This window comes from Impatiens glandulifera, chromosome 1 (genome assembly GCF_907164915.1).
Source record: "Impatiens glandulifera chromosome 1, dImpGla2.1, whole genome shotgun sequence".
NCBI classification, from domain to species: Eukaryota; Viridiplantae; Streptophyta; class Magnoliopsida; order Ericales; family Balsaminaceae; genus Impatiens; species Impatiens glandulifera.
In genome coordinates, this window is record NC_061862.1 from 62,468,583 (window position 1) to 62,488,871 (window position 20,289).

The 20,289-nt window shown below is 28.4% G+C and overlaps 3 protein-coding genes across 3 annotated transcripts; 1 reads left to right on the forward strand and 2 right to left on the reverse strand.

Annotated features, from left to right (window-relative positions):
* The first annotated feature begins 763 nt into the window (after positions 1 to 763).
* LOC124921600 lies at positions 764 to 2,682 on the forward strand. The gene is made up of 2 exons (XM_047462275.1): positions 764 to 1,011; positions 2,382 to 2,682. The coding sequence occupies exons 1-2, from the start codon at positions 860 to 862 to the stop codon at positions 2,446 to 2,448; spliced, it is 219 nt and encodes a 72-aa protein (XP_047318231.1). The 5' UTR covers positions 764 to 859; the 3' UTR covers positions 2,449 to 2,682.
* Positions 2,683 to 5,426: 2,744 nt separating this feature from the next.
* LOC124929797 (zinc finger MYM-type protein 1-like) lies at positions 5,427 to 7,983 on the reverse strand. Its single transcript, XM_047470190.1, has 3 exons — positions 7,941 to 7,983; positions 6,293 to 7,861; positions 5,427 to 5,437 (listed from the first exon to the last, which is right to left on the reverse strand). Exons 1-3 carry the CDS (start codon positions 7,981 to 7,983, stop codon positions 5,427 to 5,429), a joined length of 1,623 nt encoding a protein of 540 aa, XP_047326146.1.
* A 167-nt stretch (positions 7,984 to 8,150) lies between these two features.
* Positions 8,151 to 10,281, reverse strand: LOC124921767 (probable WRKY transcription factor 75). The gene is made up of 2 exons (XM_047462468.1): positions 9,902 to 10,281; positions 8,151 to 8,420 (listed from the first exon to the last, which is right to left on the reverse strand). Exons 1-2 carry the CDS (start codon positions 10,264 to 10,266, stop codon positions 8,243 to 8,245), a joined length of 543 nt encoding a protein of 180 aa, XP_047318424.1. The 5' UTR covers positions 10,267 to 10,281; the 3' UTR covers positions 8,151 to 8,242.
* Between the last annotated feature and the right edge of the window lie 10,008 nt (positions 10,282 to 20,289).

Here is a 20,289-nt window from a genome sequence, read left to right on the forward strand (position 1 = left end):
TATTATATTTTGTGTATTTTTAAAAAAATCATGTAAATAGTTTTATTATTAAACAGAATAATAAAATAACAATGGATTTTTATTATTTAAAAAGCACAAATTGGATAGACGGTCTATCATAGTCATGGCTATTATATCAACTACACAATATTATATAAACAAAAATTATTTTAATTTCTATTAATCTAAATAGTAAATAGTATCCATTTAACAAAATTATCAGTTTTCAATAAGCTTAATATTTTAAAACAAGCTTGCCAAGGGATGTTTGTATATTACTATTTTAATTAATAGAGTTTTTTTCCTATTTAAATATATATTAGAATTTTTTTTTATCTTAATTGTGAGTAATTAATTCTTAATATTATAATAATAGAACTTTTTTTTATTGTTGTGTTTCCCATTTTTTAAATTTTGCTTTTAATTTGTTCATCACATTCATATTTAATATTAATACATATTAAAGATGTTATTGATTATCCGAATTCTTGGAGTTAACTTGTGAGTTTAATCTGATTTTCTTCTTGAGTTTCTTTAATTTATAACTAAACTAGATTTTTCTGAATTGACTCTTTATTCGTACGAATTTTGGAAATGAAACGAACATGAAAATTGAATGAAAAGATAAATTCGGACTTAAGCCCTTTATCCGAGCCCAATGGACCAGAAAAATTCTGAAAAAAAACAAAATCTGAAAAAAAAAAAAAAAAAAAGGAAAGAGAGGGAATCTTCATTTTTATTTCTGTTTCATTTTTATTGTCTCTCTAGAAGATCCTGTACAAAGTCCAAACCCTAGGCAAAATTTTATAATTGAGAGATTTAGCTAGCTTTAACTCAAGGAAGACGACGATCCACCACGATGGGGCTGACGAACTTCATTCTGACGGTAGCCGGAGTAAGTGCTGTCGTTCTTCTTTTGCGAAGCGATGTGAAACAGTCGGCAACTGTTTTCCGGAGAAACGTTCGCCACATTCGTCATTGGCTCGAAGAAGAATCTGCAACCGCCTCCAAGTAAGCATGCTGTTGCTATCCACGTTCTTCATTCCGATTCTTTCTTTTCATCCTTGTTACTTTCTTTACCTCATGAATGGTACTTATTGATACAGCCGCACTTTTGAATGGTACTCTTGTGCTACTTCATGTTCAAACAGAAGCCTAAACTTTATTAAATTTCTGTTATATACTGAAATTTAGCTGAATCCAAAGTTAATCGAAGTGGTTTATGTGAAGACACATTGGTTTAGATTTTTCAAACCATTATCAATAACCCATTAGGTTTTTAGTTTCATTATTAGGATTACATAGGAGAATATGCTATTTATACAGTCTCATTGTTCTTTTGCTAGTTAACACATATACGATCTCATTGTTTAAAATACATGTCTAGTTAATCCTGCAAATTGTACTGCTACGGTGGAAGAAGTTATGAGTGTCTGCTAAAATCTCTTCCAAAACAGCTATAACTGATTCAATTCTTTATATGTGAGCATGTAATGTTTTGGTTTTTGCAATTAGCACATGAACCTTTTACCTTCATTAGAGTGATACATTCTATGATTGTTTAAGTATCTTCCCAACATCTCAACTGTGTATGTTATATTCGAACTTGTACAAACTCGAGCATCCATTAGACACTCCCTTTTTCTTTTCTTTTCTTTTCTTTTCAAGGTAAACCCTGAATCTTTCATAATATCCAACAAAATAGAAATTAACACTTCTTTACTCCAATATCTTTTGATTTAGCCTATAAGGCCTAATCTTGAAAAATGTTCACAAAGAGATTCTGCCATGGTGTACTGCTGGACAATGCCACACTCTTTGAGGAATTTAGCAATACATTACTAGATTTTGTTCATCCATCATATATTCATATCTAATCAGTATCATCAATTATTCACCACCACAGTCATTTCTTTTGTTGAGATGATTCTCAAAACTTCAGCCTTTTGAACACATGTAACAAAACTATGATTTCTCTTGAATTAGATATAGGTGGCCGTGACGTAATCAAATACTGTGACCATTCCTAAAATCCGCAAAGAACTGCCCAAAATTATCCCTGTAATGCAATTTATACAATTTTCTAAATCTGCAAAATCAAGCGAACAGGAATGCCATGACATACAAGCCCACTCAATTCTCTGTTTAAACTTTCCTTGTAAACCTCGTGTACTTTCAAGCTTTAAAACTATTTATTGATTAAAATTAGTTGACAACTTGACATCTTGATTCACATGGCGATGAATGAATGTTTGAACATCATTGATTGGAACTGAAAATTTTAATTTCAAATTCTGCCCTATGGAAATTTTATATATGCTAGTAAGTAATTCTTATAATGTATTGTTTGGAAGTTAAATTTCTGGATGAATGATGCTTAGGGAAATGGAAAAGAAAGCTAAAGAATTGTCTGGAAAAGAATCTGCTCCAAAGGAAGACAAACACTAAGCAGAAGCAGTAGCAGTGTGGGGATCTATCTGATCATGAACATGTGAGATTTTTATGTTCCATTTAGTTCGATTTTGAGCGTCGTGTTGTATATAGAGTTGAGATAAGCAATTAACACATTTTGCTAATAATCATAAGTTCATATTTGGGATATACTATGGCTGGATCTTATGGAATTCAATTGATAGTGACATTAGTTGTCTAATTACCAATAAGTTGAGGATTTGGTTTTGTCTTGGTTATTGTTCTTTGTTATCAAATGCTACTTTATTTTTATTATTTTCTTTTGGAAATCATCAGTTTGTTCAAATGATGATAATTCTTGAGAATTGGCAAAGATCTGTTTTTTATTTATAACTTTATCTTGTGATTGAGGACATTTGAAGATTTCATATAGTTGCGAAGAGAGTTTTTTTAACCTAATATGCTCTGTTCTCTAATGCTAATGTTTTATTGCTGACAATTATTTTACTTAAAATTAATGTATGATTGATATATTGATTTATTCATCCCATATAATTTTATTCAAACTTGATCATTCTTCGAGATACATCATCAAGACATACTTAATTTTTAGAATATCAAAAGGAATATTACAAAATTCTTAATCGTTTTTCATTATTAAAAAATTTTGTCCATAAATGCTTCTTGTTCTCTAGTATTTTAATACAACTAGTAAGCTTCATTCAAAAAAAAAAAAAAAAATCAAATATGGTCAAAAGTTCTTATTTGTAAAAAGTATTCTTAGAGTTCAAGAATTTCTCTGTATGTTAGGAATCTTATTTTATGTTTTTAAACATTTTATAAAGTATTGAATACCTTTCTTATTTATTTCTATTAGAATTTATCTTTGCTTATAGTGTTTTTTAATATTTATTATTTGTACTAAAAGTTATACAATTTCCTTGTTATATTTGACATTTCTTGATGTTTAATACATATTTTATGATTTAAAATATTGTTAAATAATTTTGAGTTGTCCGAGCAAATGTTAAACAAATCACGTAGATTTCCCAACTAGGAATTTTCATTAAAAAATAAGAATAAAATAGGAATTTCATTTTGCATATTATACTTTTAATAGGATTTTTGCTATGGCCGAATTTTATTTTATTTTTGAAAAATTATATTATTAAACAAAAATAATTAAATAAACACTTGTAATATCAAGATTAATGAGCTTATTTTTAATTATTAAGAAATTAATTATAAAACATTTTATAACTAAATTATATGTAAATATATGTAATTATATTATGTAAATATAACTAGGTAAGAATTGAAACATTTATTTTTATGAGAGTAATTTTAATTTTTTCACCCAATTTAAGTTTATAGATTCTATTTCCATCCTCTTCTATTAAAATTGTGATTCTCCTTTGTGATTTTATACTTTTTCTTTAAATTTTACGATTTTGAACCATTTATTTTTAAAATTATATAAAATAATTTTTTTTAACAGTTTCAAACTAATAATATTCAAAGAATTTAAGATTTTGACAATCGAATTTTAAATAATTGATTGTCAAGAATCTTAATTCGCTGAAATTCAATAGTTAAATTAATGACATAAATCTTTTATTTATTTAAAAGTATAACGTGAAAAATAAATTAACGTTGTTTGAAAACTTTATTTAGTATAAATTTAACAATAAGGAGTTTTAAATTTTGAAGTAGAAAAAGATTTTGAAATTTTAATTGAATGTCCGAATTTGACCATTTTGATTATATTTGATAATTATTAAATTTATATTTAAATTTGTACTCATTAAGGTTTTATGACTACATTAAATGGAATGATTCAAAAAGTTATGTGACAAGTAAACTGCGTTGAAATTTATTGTGGATTAGTTATTTATGTCATTTTCTTTAATGTTTGGATTAAATTATGCCATTAGAAAATTATAAAAGCATATCAAATTCAAATTTGTCTTCTCCTTCCTTTCTAGGAGTTTCGTTATATATATATATATATATATATATATATATATATATATATTTTATATATATATATATATTTTATCAAGAACTATTTTTTTTAGTCATTAAAATATCAAAATATATTTATTTAATTTTTATAAAATTTAAACTTTAAATAAAAATATTAAAATAATGTAATCAATTAAAAATCCAATTTTTTTTTATTAAATAAGAATTTTCCTAAAAAAACACAATAAACAAATACTTGAATATCTCTTAGTAATATTATTTGCTAGGATTAAAAATAAAAGTGAAGTTTTATGTGCCACATTTAATTACTTAGTAAAATACAAAATATAAATCAATCGAAATAACATTAATAAATTAATTAATCAAATTCTTAGTCAAGAAATTTGGACAGTCAAACTTGTATCAATTATCTTTACATTCCAATCTTAATATATATGTAAGTGCTCAAAATAATTAATTAAAAAGTAAAATTCTTAGAAAAAAAAACAATGTTTCTAATAGATCATTTTATATTAACCAATATTTTTCATTAATTCACCGTTAAAAACAAATTTTAATGATCAGGAAAATAAATCCAAACCATAATAATAGAAAATCATTCCAAATTAATTAGTTCAATCAAGTTGACTATAACAACTACAACAAAAATTCTCAAGCTAGAAAAAAAATACAAGAACCAGTGCTAAAATATCCCTTTGAAAAATTAGTACAAAATGTTGGAGGTCAAGATTTTCAAATAATTTTAAAAACATTTTCATTATATTTCAACTTCACCATTATTTTCCTCAATAGTGGAGATTAGTGTCTACTTGTACCAGGAAGAAAAAAAAGGTAGCATTCCAGGGTTGTTTTACTTTTGTGGGATACATATAGTGTTCTACTAAAAACATTGAATGCACAAAATTTGTACCACAAAATTTGTACCACTCCATTTGAGATTTTCTCTCTCTATATATATCAAATTTTGATAAACATGAATATTGGAAGCTTAAAACTTTATCAATTATTTATAATCTCATCCTATCTTTCTAATCATAACCTGAAACACAGTTTATAACTTATTCAAAGATGAATAAAGTGTTTATATAACACATGTACATTAATTAACCAACGCTACATACGAAGATAAAAGTGAATAATATTTTTTAATGTTTTCATGACGTGTCTTAGATTTGATCACGAATACCTCATTAGTGATGGTTACGGAAATTATAACTGTCATTGGAATCAATAATCGATGTATACAACAGATAATGATGATGGATTTCTTATCCTTCTAGGTTAAATTGTAAAAAGATACATACGAAAGATCACTTGTATAATTAGTGTAACTAAGGTTACATGTAACCAAGGGCGAATCTAGAATTTTTTTTTTGACTGGGCTGATTTTAATTTTTTAGTAATTAAATTTATTAATAAATACCCCTAATAAAATAAAATAAATATAAAAGATCTAAGAAATGAACGAAATACTCGATTTAATAACAAATTTATATATATAAAAATTATCTCGTATTATTGAAAATGTAAAAATAAGACAAGAAAATATATAAAATTTAACAAATTTTTACATATTATTTAAGTTGCAACCTTCTATTTTTTATAGAATAAAATTCATCTATTATAGAATCTGAATCAATATCTTCAACAAGCTCTCGTTCAATATAAATAATCATAGTATCGGCTAAAAACTCTTCTTCCATCTTATTCCGTTGAATAGTTTTCACATGTTTCATTGCTGAAAATGATCTTTCTGTAGTGGCAGTAGAAACTGGTAAAGTCAAAACAAGTCGAATCAATCTATCAATCAAATTATAATTTGATGACTTATTTGTTTCAACTAATCTGCGACACAATTCAATGATGGAAGACATATTTTGAAAATTCTCATTACGAGAAACATCAATTTTATAATGCTGGAGTTGGGATCTCAAATAATGCATTTCTTGTTCACTGAAGTCTCCTGGATAATACTTTTCAGCCAATTTGCAAATATCTTCACCTTTAAATGATTTAAAATTATCTTTAGGGTCCAAATCAGAACTAAGTTTAAGGAGCTCTACTGCCTCATCACTAAATCTGGAATTCAACTCTTCTTGTTGAAAATCTATCACTGAATTGAATATATTGAAATGATAGTGTTGTTGAATTGTCAACGAATCTTTTTGTTGACATGAACGTCTTGTTGCACTTTTGTATGAAGCATTCAGATCCAGAATTTCAATGTCATGTTGTGTGCAAACCATTTGCACGTATTCTAGGAGATGATCAAATCCTTCTTCTCTAAAATTGAAAAGTAGTGCTTTAGTAGTTGATACTAGATCCATGGCATTTATAATATCAAGAGATTTGTTTTGCAAAGCTTGACAAAGCAGGTTTGTAATTCCCATAATTTTTTGCATCATATAAAGTGTGAAAACAAATTCAAAAGATCTCAAAGTTATCAAACAACCACATGCTTCTCCACGTAAAGAACTAGACGATCCTTCTTCCACAATACTTTCAAGAACAGAAATAGTTGCACCAAACATATCAATTAAACTACAAATAGATTCAAAATGAGAGCTCCATCGAGTTGATCCACTACGATGTAAATTACCAATTTGATTCATTCCTTTACCAGTATCCCGTTCACCCGAAGTAATCATACGATCAATTTCAATAGTTTGAGTAGAATGTAACTCAGAATGCCATTTGGAGGAACAACCAATAAGATTAATAATGGTGGATAGTTTTGAAAAAAATAGCCAAACAGAAATCTCTTTTGTAGAAGCTCCAACTAATGCTAATTGCAACCTATGAGCAAAGCAATGTATATAATATGCATATGGACACTCTCGAAGAAATAGAGCTTGAAGTCCATTCCAAGCACCAGACATGTTACTAGCACCGTCGTACCCTTGCCCTCTCATATTGGTGACATTCAAATTATGTCGAGAAAGAACATATGATATGCTCTTCTTTAATGTTGAAGCAGTAGTATTTGGAACATTAACAATATCAAAGAAACGCTCTCGTAAAATACCCAAACAATCAACAAATCTCAAAATAATTGACATCTGCTCTTTATTTGAAATATCTTTAGCTTCATCAACTAAAATACAGAACTTCGCATCTCCAATTTCTTCACGGATTTTTTCCCTTACTTTATTTGCAAAAATATGCAAAATTTCTTTCTGAATAGTTGGTGAAGTATATGTTGCATTTCTTGGAGCTTTTTCTAATACTATATCACCAATATTAACATTCAATCGACCCATAAGTTTTATCATCTCTATAAAATTACCACGATTTTTAGAAGATGAAGATTCATCATGACCTCTAAATGCACAAGCTTGTAAACTAAGCCATCGAATACTCTCAATTGTCGTCTTAAGTCGTAATCGATTTTTCTGAACTTCATCTAAACTTTGGGCATTCAATATGTTGTCAATATGTCCACTTACTTTCATCAAAACTTCATCTAAGATATTATATTTAGAGAATTTTAGCCAGTATATAATAGATATTATATATATATATATATAAAAAAAAAAAATCACACTGGGCTACTGCCCACCGTAGCCCGCTAAGTACATCCGCCATTGCATGTAACAATATTCCACACCGTGTTCTTTTTCATATGCAAACTCTATACCGAGCATGTTATTTTCTTAATATTATTGTAATACAAATGAAAAAAAAAACACATTGAACTACAAGAGAAATAAAAAAAAAAAACCAAGGGTAACAAATAAAATGATGATGAGGGGATGAAATTAAATGAAAATTTTGATATATGCATGATTACATGTATGCAAGTAGTAAATAAAATAATAATTAATTTAAAGAGATAGCAAGGTAGCTAGGAGGTAGGATAGATGCGCATTTGATGCAAGATTTGTTCGAAGTTGTCAGTGGGATTGTCTATGGGATGATTATGAACACCTTCATAAGTAGTTATCACTATTCCTTCATCTTTTGACTGTCTCTGCACTTGTTTCTTCACGTTGCAACCTTTATGTGTACACTTGTAGTAGTTTCTGCATGAACCCAACAACGTAAATATGTATATACAATTAACAAAAACAACAAATAATCTTGAAACATTTCCTAGCACGTTTTCTTTCGGGGTCGTGTTGCGATCGAATAGGATGGGGGAAAGAACATGCATGTTCGATATCATGGTCTTCCTCTCGATTCTTGGCTTGGAAGGTAGTGAATGATGATTTTGGCACAAAATAGTTGAGGGCTTGAAAAAGAAAAGACGCAAAGAAATGGGTGAAGAGGGTTAAAAGAGAACATAGGAAATTCACAAAGGATTTATTACTACAAAAGTTCTAACCATGATGGCCATTCCCATTAGAAGGGATTGCCATTTCCATACAATGCCCCACTTTGGTGTCTCAATTGGCAGTTCCTTGTAGGGATTACTACGGATTGAATTTGGACTTTGACGTCGGTTATATTCTATTAAAACTCTATAGTCAGTTTTATAATTATTTGGATATCCGAGCCTATATCCAATAATTTATATTGGACATGTTTAAACTAATTTTGAAATAATTGTTCAAGTAAAATCAAGTACAAAAGCATCTAGTCTTATCAAAGATGTAAATAAGTTGATAATAACCTTATAACTAATATATTTCAAGTGTAGATGAGATTAATTTGGTTATTTAAATAGATTTTATATTCGACCATAATAGATCGATTTTTTATTATATCAAAACTCTATATTTTGTCATGTATCAAGCGGATGATATTTTTCAATTCTCATATTGGTTTGATATAAAAGTTGGACAATTTTTTTGGTTAGTTTCTTCTTTGTGGTGACTTTTTTTTGGCTTGATTGAGATGTTTTGAAATTGATGTTCGTGATTTATATCGATAATTTAGGTCATAACTTCAAGTTATTTGTTTTTGTTGGATTCTTCTTGCAAAAAAGGATTAGTGAAAATGATTCTATTTCTATATATCCTTGAAAAAATGGTATACATTCTTTGGGCAAAGGATATAATAGATCAAGCCTCAACATGAAGTAGATAGAGCCATCTTTGTGAAAACTTATAAGAAACAAGACAATTCATTTTAGCATTAAATCTCCATGAATGAACAAGTAAACATATTAATGAATATCACTGGCTCAAGTTCGTGAAATGTTCATCATATGTAACGAGTGAAAAATGAATGTTTCAAGAAATTTGCAGGAGGGATTTGTTTCTTCTTTTTGAGAGATTTATTGTATCTATTTACAAATTGGAACATTGAAATTACTGGTTTTAGAACACCCTTAAGTTTTCCATAATCTTGAATATAGATAATCTAATAACTTGATTTCTAACTGATTTTGATGGTTAATTTGTATTTTAATGTTTTGTTTTTGACTCTAATTAAGTTGTGACAAAAGATGTGATAGAATTAAATAGTTACTGCTTAATAAAGAATGAAATGAAAATGAAAACCTAAATTAAGTATTAGCAATTAAATTAATATGATCATATATATATATAATTGAACTAACCTTGGGAATTTGTTGTTCTTGACTGCCTTTTGCCCATATTTCCTCCACCTATATCCATCATCGAGTATATCAACTTGACTTCTCGTTTCGAAAGCCATCCTCTGCTTCCTCATCTTGATCTTCTTTTTCTCCTCGACTTTCATATTACTACTAGGACCAACCGCATCTATTGAATTATTTGTTTTAACATCATTAAACACTGTCCCGCTATTCATACCACTCGCATGATCCATCGATATCCCACTCGGAGGATGGACAAAGTCGTAACCTAAAGAAGATGAAGATGAAGACGATGGTAATTGTAATTGATTCCATGTTGTTGTTGTTGTTGTTGTACGAGGAAAGAACATGCGATAATTTTCCATGTCTTGGGCTGCTAAGAAAAGAATGTGGGCGGCTTTTGATAGTTAAAAAAATATGAATAAACATTGGGATGGTAGGGGATGTAGCGGAGAAGATTCCTACTACTACTTGTCATAATGGAAAAAATGTCTAACTTATAAATAGTTGCCGTATGTCTCACGGAACTTATAGAGAAAAATTAAATAAAGTGGGTTGTTAGATTTGGATAGGTATTGATCAAAGGGTTAATATTAAATCATAATTTGATTATGAAGAAAATTAAAAGGTATATAAGGTGGATATTAAAAGGATATTAATTTGTGGCAAACTCCATGATTGATATGTAGACCTTCCTTTTGAAAGAGGTAGAGAGAGAATTATAATGATTATTTAAATATTTATTTAGTTAAATTATTATAATATATATTTTTTTAATTTATTTTTTAAAAAATATTTATTATAAAAATATGAAAAAGTGATTTAATAATTAGAATGATAGTAATGTTATAAAAAGAAAACTTTCTCAACTCTATTTATGAAAAGTGTCGATTCAAAATGTTACGAGTTCGTTGGAAACGTTTCAAATAGAATCGTGGTCCATCTCTTTATTTATCACTCATTTTATTTAATAAAATACTAAAATATATTTTATTTAATATATTTTATTTTATCTATCTAAGGATAAAATGATTAATAAATCTTAAAGTATTAATTCTAAAAAAAACAAATCAAATACAAATTTATCCAAAACCTAAAAAATAATAATAATAATTTCAGACAACCTAATTAGAATGGAAATGATTGTATTTGTAGTCTTCATCTCATTTTGGCCTTCAACACTTAAAACCACGGATGGAGTTAAAATTAAAAATTCAAATAAAAACAAAAGTAAATATAATTTATTTTACTAATCCTATAAAATAATGTTATTACTTTTAAAAGATTGGTATAGATAAATATTTGCTAAGAAATATATTTTTTTAGACATCATTATTTACAAATTTATGAAAAAAAATTACTTTCTTAGTCTAATTTTACTCAAAAAAAAAATATATCTAATTAAATTGCATCATTTGTACGTAATAAAAATAAAAATTATTTTCATTTTTTTTTAACAAATTTCAAAAGTCATATGATTATGATAATCATATTCACAAAATAATAGTTTATAAAAGACACAATTTCACCTATATAATTTTAACTTATATTTATAATGTCACTAACATATACTTATATTTATAATGTCACTAACATATACTTATATTTTATTTTTATTATATTAAAATAAAAATATTAGAAATAAAAATAAATATTTAATTTATTAAACTATTTATATTACAAAATTAATTTTGTCAAACAAAATTATATAGATAAAAGAATTATTTTGTCGTCTATAAAAAAAATTCTAATTATGAAATTAATTTGAATACTGTTTAAATTAAGGAGTGATAAGGGAGAGAATAGAGAAGAATGACGTGTCACTAACATCACTAGATGAAAAAAGTATAAAATGGGAGGAGAGGGAAAAGAGAGAAAATTTATTATTTTTTCAGCGAATCAAATTGTGTCATGTCATTACCTCTAAAATTCTCTATCCCAAATTCTCTCTTCCAATTATTTCTGGTTTGTTTTTGGAAATGACCAACCCTTAAAATTGGGTTAACTTAATTAATTTTTTTAATCAAAGTTATTGTTAAAGTTATACAAAATGATATTTTGACTTGATGATTTCAAACGCCGTTAACTTGTTATCTACGTGACATTTATAAATAAATAAAATATTCATATTACTAATTTAACTATCGAATTTCAGCGAATTAAGAATTTTGACTACCAAATTTTAATGAATCAATCGTTAAAATTCTCCGTTCACTTAAATTTTAAATGTTCCAAATCCAAATTGGCCAACATGTTTATTTTGAAAGATGAATCTAGTTTATTCTTAAAGACCATACCATAAAAGCTTCAATTTGTTAATTCGGCAAAAAAAAATTAAAAAATTAGGAATGTTTATTTTGAAAGATGAATTTAGTTTATTCTAAAATAACCCTAACAAAGTGACCTAATAAAAATAGTTGATTTAAGAGAATAAAAGGTCACGATTTCGATGGAAATTTCCACCAGAACTATTTTGAATGAAAGCCAGAAATGAAAGTTCATAACTATGGAGCGTTGGTTTAATTTTAAAAAAAATATTTTAAAAGGGTATGAGCTACCCATCTATTTTAAAACTCGAAAATAGTAATGAGAATGGTTGGATTTTGATGTCAAACGAAGGAGGGAGATTCAAAATGTTTCTTGTTGTGAGCAAATAACGTTTACCCGAACTCAACCCAATAATCCAATTCAAATTGAACTAAACAGTTTTAGTTAAGACATTATTGTTTGAGTTGCACTTTGGTAATTAATGAATAATGATCATGAAAAAGGAATGTTTTGAATTAAACGGGCCTTAGTCTCCCGTGCATATAATTAGTAGATTTTCAAATTTGAGCACTTCACGAGCCCATCTTTAACACGTGATGTTGAATATACCAATTTCCAAATGGGCCCATTATATTGAGGTTTGAAATTTTGTTACCATTCAATTAAGATAATCTAATGAATTTGTGGGTAATCAAACTCATACTTTTGCATGATTGTACAAAAAAAAATTTAATTCTGTTTGAATTATTCGATTAAAAAAGTTTTAAATTACATTCCTAAATATATATAATTGATGTGCATAATATTAAACTATAACTCATGGTTAAATATTAAAATCCAAATAGATTTTTGTCTTTTTTTTATTAGAATATATCTTAATTAGATATATTTACGTTCCTAAATATGTTGATAGTAATTGAAATGATGAATAGTCAAATTGTAGAGATGAAGTTTGAGTTTAAGTGGGAGTCATGACTGTGAGGTGTCATGTTAATTTTACTTTATTAAAAAAAAAAAGTAATAAAGTTTTACATCATAATAATGATGATTTCACTCATCCTATCAAAATTCATAAGGAAAATATAAAAAAAAAAATCATAAAAGCTCTCTTTTTATCTATTATTTACTTATTTGAAAACAAAAACGTGTTTCATATCATTCTTCTTGGCCATCATTCAGATGGTCCCTCTTATAATCTCATGGGCTCGAATAGAGCATTGTCAACTCATTAGAATTCTTGGACAGCCTTAGTTCTTCCATTTACATTTTTGATAGCAACATGAATGAGAAGTGCATGATTATACATTTGTGTCATATTTTTACGGTTGATTTAGATAAAATCACATCTAAAAACATCAGATACATTAACACAATGTTCCTTTTCATTATATTTAACTTTTGAATAAGGGGAATGATTTTGTACATTGATGGCAAATTCATTATATTTAACTTTTGAATAAGGGGAATGATTTTGTACATTGATTGCATTTGCCGGTGATGTTAAAAAATATAAGATAAGAATTTCTAAGTGATATCACTTATGAATACAGGATGTGTTCATGCAAATTTTCAGTCATAAATCTCTTTAGTATATTTATTGCTCTTAATTTGAACAAAAATATAACATTTTTGTTATATTGATTGTTATATTTAATGCTAATATTATTTTTTTCTAATTTATTATGAATCTCTTTTTTGGAACCTTTTACTAGAATAGATTTGATTACAAATGAACATAACACTCAAATATTTTGAATTGTGTTACCTATACAAAATAGCAAAGTCTAGTCGAACACATTGGTTATATGTTATCAACATAAACATGAAAAACCAAAACACTCTTAATGTGAAAAAAATGTACAAGTTTGATTTGAACTATTATGATCACGAGACATGTGATGAAAAAGTGTATTCTTCAAAATAGAATGTTTTCTCAATTAACTGAGTATAAGAAAGGAGCAAAATAGAATAGAATCAAAACGACAATGCAAGACACGTTTTAGCGTGAAAAACTTCGCTTTAAATTGAGAGTAAAACCACGGGACTAGTCAGACCACTTAACAATCCACTATCATCAACAAGGTTACAAATAGAGTTCAATCTAGATATATCCAAACTAGAGTCTAATCAATTGCATCAAGATCAAACAATAATCTTGGCAAAACAATAAAGAGCAAAAATAATAAGATCAACCAACCTTATCAATTCTGCAATTCTGGTTCCACTTCAACTAACTTAGAATACTTAGAAAACAGTTTTCACCGTTTAGAAAGTAGCCCCAAAAATAACCAACAAGCTGTTAAAGTTTCTAGCCGATTAAACGGTGCAAATTTCAGCAAACATAAATCTTCTCCAAATGCTACCTCAAACCCTTGAATTTGTTTTTGCTCTGATGTCTCTTTAGTTGTTCACAAAACTCAGTTAACCTAAATGAAAAATAATGTTCATTCACATTATATATTGTGGGCCTAAATAAAGCCCACACCAAGTTGAGTATCTCCAACTAGGAGGACAAAACCTAACAAACTCCCCCAACCGACTAGTTGGAGGGTAATATCAACCCGACAACCGAGCGACAAAACTTGAACTTGTTTCATGACAACACATTTGTCATCATATCTGATCCATTATCATCTGTATGAATCTTCTCAAGTTCTAACATCTTCTCATCCAAAGCATCATGAATCCAATAATAACTAATAAATATAATATATTGAATTGATTATATATTATATTGAGATCCATTCATTGGGCATCTTTTGTATTTACTGCTTTGTCGCCATCTTTGTGGCATAATCGCCCAAGTCATCCTGGAAACTCTAGTTTTGAATCTCTTAGATTAAATAAATTAATTCATTGTAATAAACAACGTGTTTCTCATATTTGTCCTTCGTGTTCATTGAGAAAATATGTTCGTTTACCGTTTAAGGCTTCTACTTCGACTTCTTTATTACCGTTTGACATTATTCATAGTGATGTATGAACGTCTCTTGTGTTAAGTTCTATGGGCCATAAATATTATGTTTTATTTCTTGATGATTTTTCATCTTTTTGTGGACTTTCCCTTTATCTCATAAATCCCAAGTGTTTAGTGCTTTCTTATAATTTCGGACACTCGTCAAAACCCAATTTGAGAGAGATGTAAAATCTTTTCAATGTGATAATGGGAGGGAATTTGATAATCATTCGTTTAGGAAATTTGCGTTCACGCATGGGATGAATTTTCGCTTCTCATGTCCTCACACTTCGTCTCAGAACAGAAAAGCTGAGAGACAGTTTCGTACTATCAATAATATGATTTGTACATTACTCACCCATGCCAAGATACCGACCTCATTTTGGCATCATGCACTCAAAATGGCCATGTACCTCCTAAATATTCTTCCGCGTAAACACATGACATACGTTACTCTGTTACAACGTTTATACCACAAAGATCCAACATATGACCATTTACGTGTGTTTGGGTGTTTGTGTTACCATTTATTTCCATCCACGACGATTCATAAACTTCTTACACGTTCTACTCCATGTGTCTTTCTTGGATACTCATTGAATCACCGAAGCTATAAGTGTTTTGACATATCAACTGATAAAATCATTATTTGTCGCCACGTCATCTTTGATGAGTCTCGTTTTCCTTTTGTTGAAATTCAGTCACCTCCACTCTCGTATGATTTTCTCGATGATCCTCCGTCACCATATGTGATTCATCATCAGTCTAAATTTTCATCTCCAACTCCAACTCCAACTCCAACTCCAACTCCAACTCCAACTCCACCTCCACCTCCACCTCCACCTCCACCTCCACCTCCACCTCCACCTCCACCTCCACCTCCACCTCCACCTCCACCTCCACCTCCACCTCCACCTCCACCTCCACCTCCACCTCCACCTCCACCTCCACCTCCACCTCCACCTCCACCTCCACCTCCACCTCCACCTCCACCTCCACCTCCACCTCCACCTCCACCTCCACCTCCAACTCCAACTCCAACTCCAACTCCAACTCCAACTCCAACTCCAACTCCAACTCCAACTCCAACTCCAACTCCAACTCCACCTCCACCTCCACCTCCACCTCCACCTCCACCTCCACCTCCACCTCATCCTCCCTCTTCTCTTCGACCGATCACTCGAAGTCAACGGGGGGTTTTTTAGACCAAACATATTCTCAACCTTTTTTCTACTGAGTCTAAATCTCATTTACCTCGTAACCCTATAACTGCCTTACAGGATCCGAACTGGAAATTAGCCATGCAGGAAGAGTTTAATGCTTTAATTGATAATAAGACATGGGAGTTGGTTCCCCGTCCAAGTGATGTTAATATTATTCGTTCTTTATGGGTCTTTACTCATAAAGACCGTGCTGATGGTTCTTTTGAGAGTCATAAAGCCCGTCTTGTAGGTGATGGAAAAACTCAACAGATTGGCGTTGATTGTGGAGAGACTTTCAGTCATGTTGTCAAACCGACCACTATTTGGTTGGTCCTCAGTCTTGCCCTATCGAAGAAATGGTCAATTCACCAACTTGATGTAAAGAATGCTTTTCTCCATGGTACTGTTGATGATGTTGTATACATGCATCAACCTATTGGGTTCAGAGATTCCTCATTTCCTCATCATGCTTGTCGTTTAAATAAATCATTGTATGGGTTGAAACATGCTCCTCGAGTTTGGAACAAACACTTTACGGATTTTGTGTCCACACTTGGTTTTTCCCGGACTGTTTCAGATCACTCATTGTTTGTGTTTCGTCAAGGTGAGCACATGGCATACTTGTTATTGTATGTTAATGATATAATATTGACGACATCATCTGACTCTTTTCGCCGATTCTTCATCTCTAGCTTGAGTGCAGAATTTTCTATGAAAGATTTGGGTCCCTTGCATTATTTTTTGGGCATTTCAGTAAGATCTCATACAAATGGTATGTTCCTCTCTCAATGAAAGTATGCGTCTGAGATTATAGACCGTGCAGGTATGTCATCTTGTAAGCCATCAACTACGTCGCTTGATACCAAACCGAAACTTGGGGCTTTAATATCTTCTCTTGTGTCAGATTCTTCTTTGTATCGCAGCCTAGCTGGTGCTCTACAATATTTGATGTTTTCTCGTCCTGATATCATGTATGCGGTGCATCATGTTTGTCTTTTTATGCATGATCCCCGAGAGGCACACATGGCGGCTCTAAAGAGAATTATTCGGTATATTCAAGGAACTCTTAATTTTGGTCTTCATTTATCTCCATCCTCTATTACATCCCTCTTGGCTTACACTGATGCTGACTAGGGTGGGTGTCCGGATACACACCGTTCGACATCTGGCTACTATGTTTTCTTAAGAGATAATCTAATCTCTTGATCGACTAAGTGTCAAACCACTTTGTCCCGTTCTAGTACTGAGGCTGAGTACCGAGCGGTTGCGAATGTGGTTTCAGAAACTTGTTGGCTACGGAATTTACTCCTAGAACTTCATTGCCCGGTTCCCACCTCTACTCTTATTTACTGTGACAATATGAGTACGATCTACCTCTCTAGTAATCCCATTCAGCATCAACGGACCAAGCACATTGAGATGGACATTCACTTTGTTCGTGAGAAAGTCTCTCGCGGTCAGGTTCGAGTTCTTCATGTCCCATCTCGCTTTTAACTTGCGGATATCTTCACGAAGGGGTTTCCGAGAGTTCTTTTTGAAGAATTTCGATCCAATCGAAGCAGGTGTGCGAATTTTGAGTTATGCTAGTTCTAAAACATAATAAAAACGAATTCGAATTATTCGAAATTTGAACCGAATATCAAATTCGAATTCAGTTTGGTTTAATTAAAATTTATTTGAATTTGGTTCGGTTTTGAATTGACTAAAAAAAATAAAAATTTAAATAAACAGAACCGAAAAACTCGAATAACCCAAAAACAAACCACTACTCTCACTGTTACAATGTGCATTCTGATGTATGTGGTCTAATGAATTTACAACTATTAGTTGAAGGGTCTATTTTTGGAATATCTTTAAGCAAAACAAATGAAAAATATTTTTCAGAAGTGAGGTTACTCCTTTTACATGTTAGTTTTAACGAGTTACTATATTAGATGTGAATGATATATTATTTTGTAATTTTTAACATCATTTTCAATTTTATTTTGATAACTGTAACTAGATTCATACTAATTTGCCTTTAACACCACCGCCTCATAATTTGTTGTGGAAGAAAATTAAAAGGTATATAAGGTGAATATTAAAAGGATATTAATTTGTGGCAAACTCCATGATTGATATGTAAATCTTTCTTTTGACAGAGAGAGAATTATATTGATTATTAAATTTTTTAATTGGTTAAATTATTATAATATATATTTTTTAAATTTAATTTTTTATAAGTTTTTTTACAAAAACAGGAAAGAAGTGATTTAATAATTAGAATGATAGTAATGTTATGGACTATTTAAATAAAATGTAAATATATATAATTAGATAGATTAAATAAACTTTAAATAAATTAAAAAATAAATATTTTTAATAATAATAATAGTTTAAATATTTTTACAATAATTAAAAAATAATAATAATAATATATGTTGCCAAATGATGAATCAAACATTATATAACTTAAAATCTGATGTTTGATTAGAGCGTAGGTGGTTGACAAGGACAAGAAGCAGACTATAATTCCTCGAAAAAATGGAGTCTAAATAAATGAGATAGTCTCCTTTATTTCTTCTATACAATCCACAGAAAACACAAAAGAACATAAGGTCATGTTTGTTTAGTCTAAATTTTACTTTTATTTTTACTGTATTTTTATTTAGTCTTAATTATATATATATATATATATATATATATATATATATATATATATATATATATATATATATATATTAATGAAAGTTGTATTTGGATAAAAAAAAAATATATTAATAAATTTATATCCTAATAAATTATTCTATTAACACCATAAACAAGGAAGAAATATAAATTAAATTTAATAAAAATAAATTATAATAATTACGACCAAAAACCAAACAAACTCTTGTAAGAACCTTTACAAATTATACGTATCTTAAACTCATTCTATTCTTATATGGATTATTTGAAAAATATTGATGAGGTGTGATTTTAAGTATATAAATTTAAAAAAATTGTTAAAAAAATTAAAAATTATTAACATATAATAATAAATTAAAATAAAATATATTTTAATATTTTGATTAATAAATTAATATATGATTCTCTTATATTTGAGTTATTGAAATATATATATATATATATATATATATATATATATATATATATTTGTATGGAATATTATTTATTTATCTAAATTTATTTAATATTTGTAATATATTAACATTAAATATATATTTATATAATATTATGTCTATTATTTTTTAATATAATGAATGAATGTAAATTTTTTATCACTTTTTTATTTTAATAAATGTTAACCCAAAATGCAAATTTTTTATCACTTTTTTATTTTAATAAATGTTAACCCAAAATGCATCTTTATTTGTCTATTATTATAATCCGTATAATTTTATTTATTATTTTTATTATTTATTAGTCATAAATAGAATATTAAAATTTTAATTAAATAAAAATGATAATTATCAACTTTTTCTCTCTACACATGATAAAAAGAACATGTTAATTTTGTATTTTTTATAATTATTATGAATTAGTTTTAATTTATTTAAAATTATATTTACTAAAAGTTAATTGAAATGGTAATTATAGCTTAGTTTAAATTTTATATCTTTAATAAATAATTTTTTTATAATAATTATTTGAACAAAATAGTTAAATAAATTAGAATTAAAAAAAGTCTACTAATAATGTTTTTTTTTAATGTGAGTTTGATTAAAACTAATAAAAACTGGTTTTTAAATATTTTATTTTGTAATTAATTTATATTAAAAATAATAAAGAATAATTTTGATTTATAAATTAATTAAATAGTTGATATAATAGTTGAGTTTTGAAATAAAAACTTAATTTTATTTTAATAACTAAATATTAAACATACCTTTAACTATCTCATGTCTATGAAAGATTGCAAAAATCAAAAATTAATTATTAGGATGAATTTACATTGAAAATGAACCCTTACGGGTATTAAT

What these genes read in the sequence shown, in the direction of transcription:
- LOC124921600 (XM_047462275.1), top strand. Translation starts at nt 860, where the DNA reads ATGGGGCTGACGAACTTCATTCTGACGGTAGCCGGAGTAAGTGCTGTC. An exon ending in GAATCTGCAACCGCCTCCAA is followed by an intron (nt 1,012 to 2,381) that starts GTAAGCATGCTG and finishes AATGATGCTTAG; the next exon opens with GGAAATGGAAAAGAAAGCTA.
- LOC124929797 (XM_047470190.1), bottom strand. Translation starts at nt 7,983, where the DNA reads ATGGCGGATGTACTTAGCGGGCTACGGTGGGCAGTAGCCCAGT. An exon ending in ACGGTGGGCAGTAGCCCAGT is followed by an intron (nt 7,862 to 7,940) that starts GTGATTTTTTTT and finishes ATAATATCTTAG; the next exon opens with ATGAAGTTTTGATGAAAGTA.
- LOC124921767 (XM_047462468.1), bottom strand. Translation starts at nt 10,266, where the DNA reads ATGGAAAATTATCGCATGTTCTTTCCTCGTACAACAACAACAACAACA. An exon ending in AAGAACAACAAATTCCCAAG is followed by an intron (nt 8,421 to 9,901) that starts GTTAGTTCAATT and finishes GGGTTCATGCAG; the next exon opens with AAACTACTACAAGTGTACAC.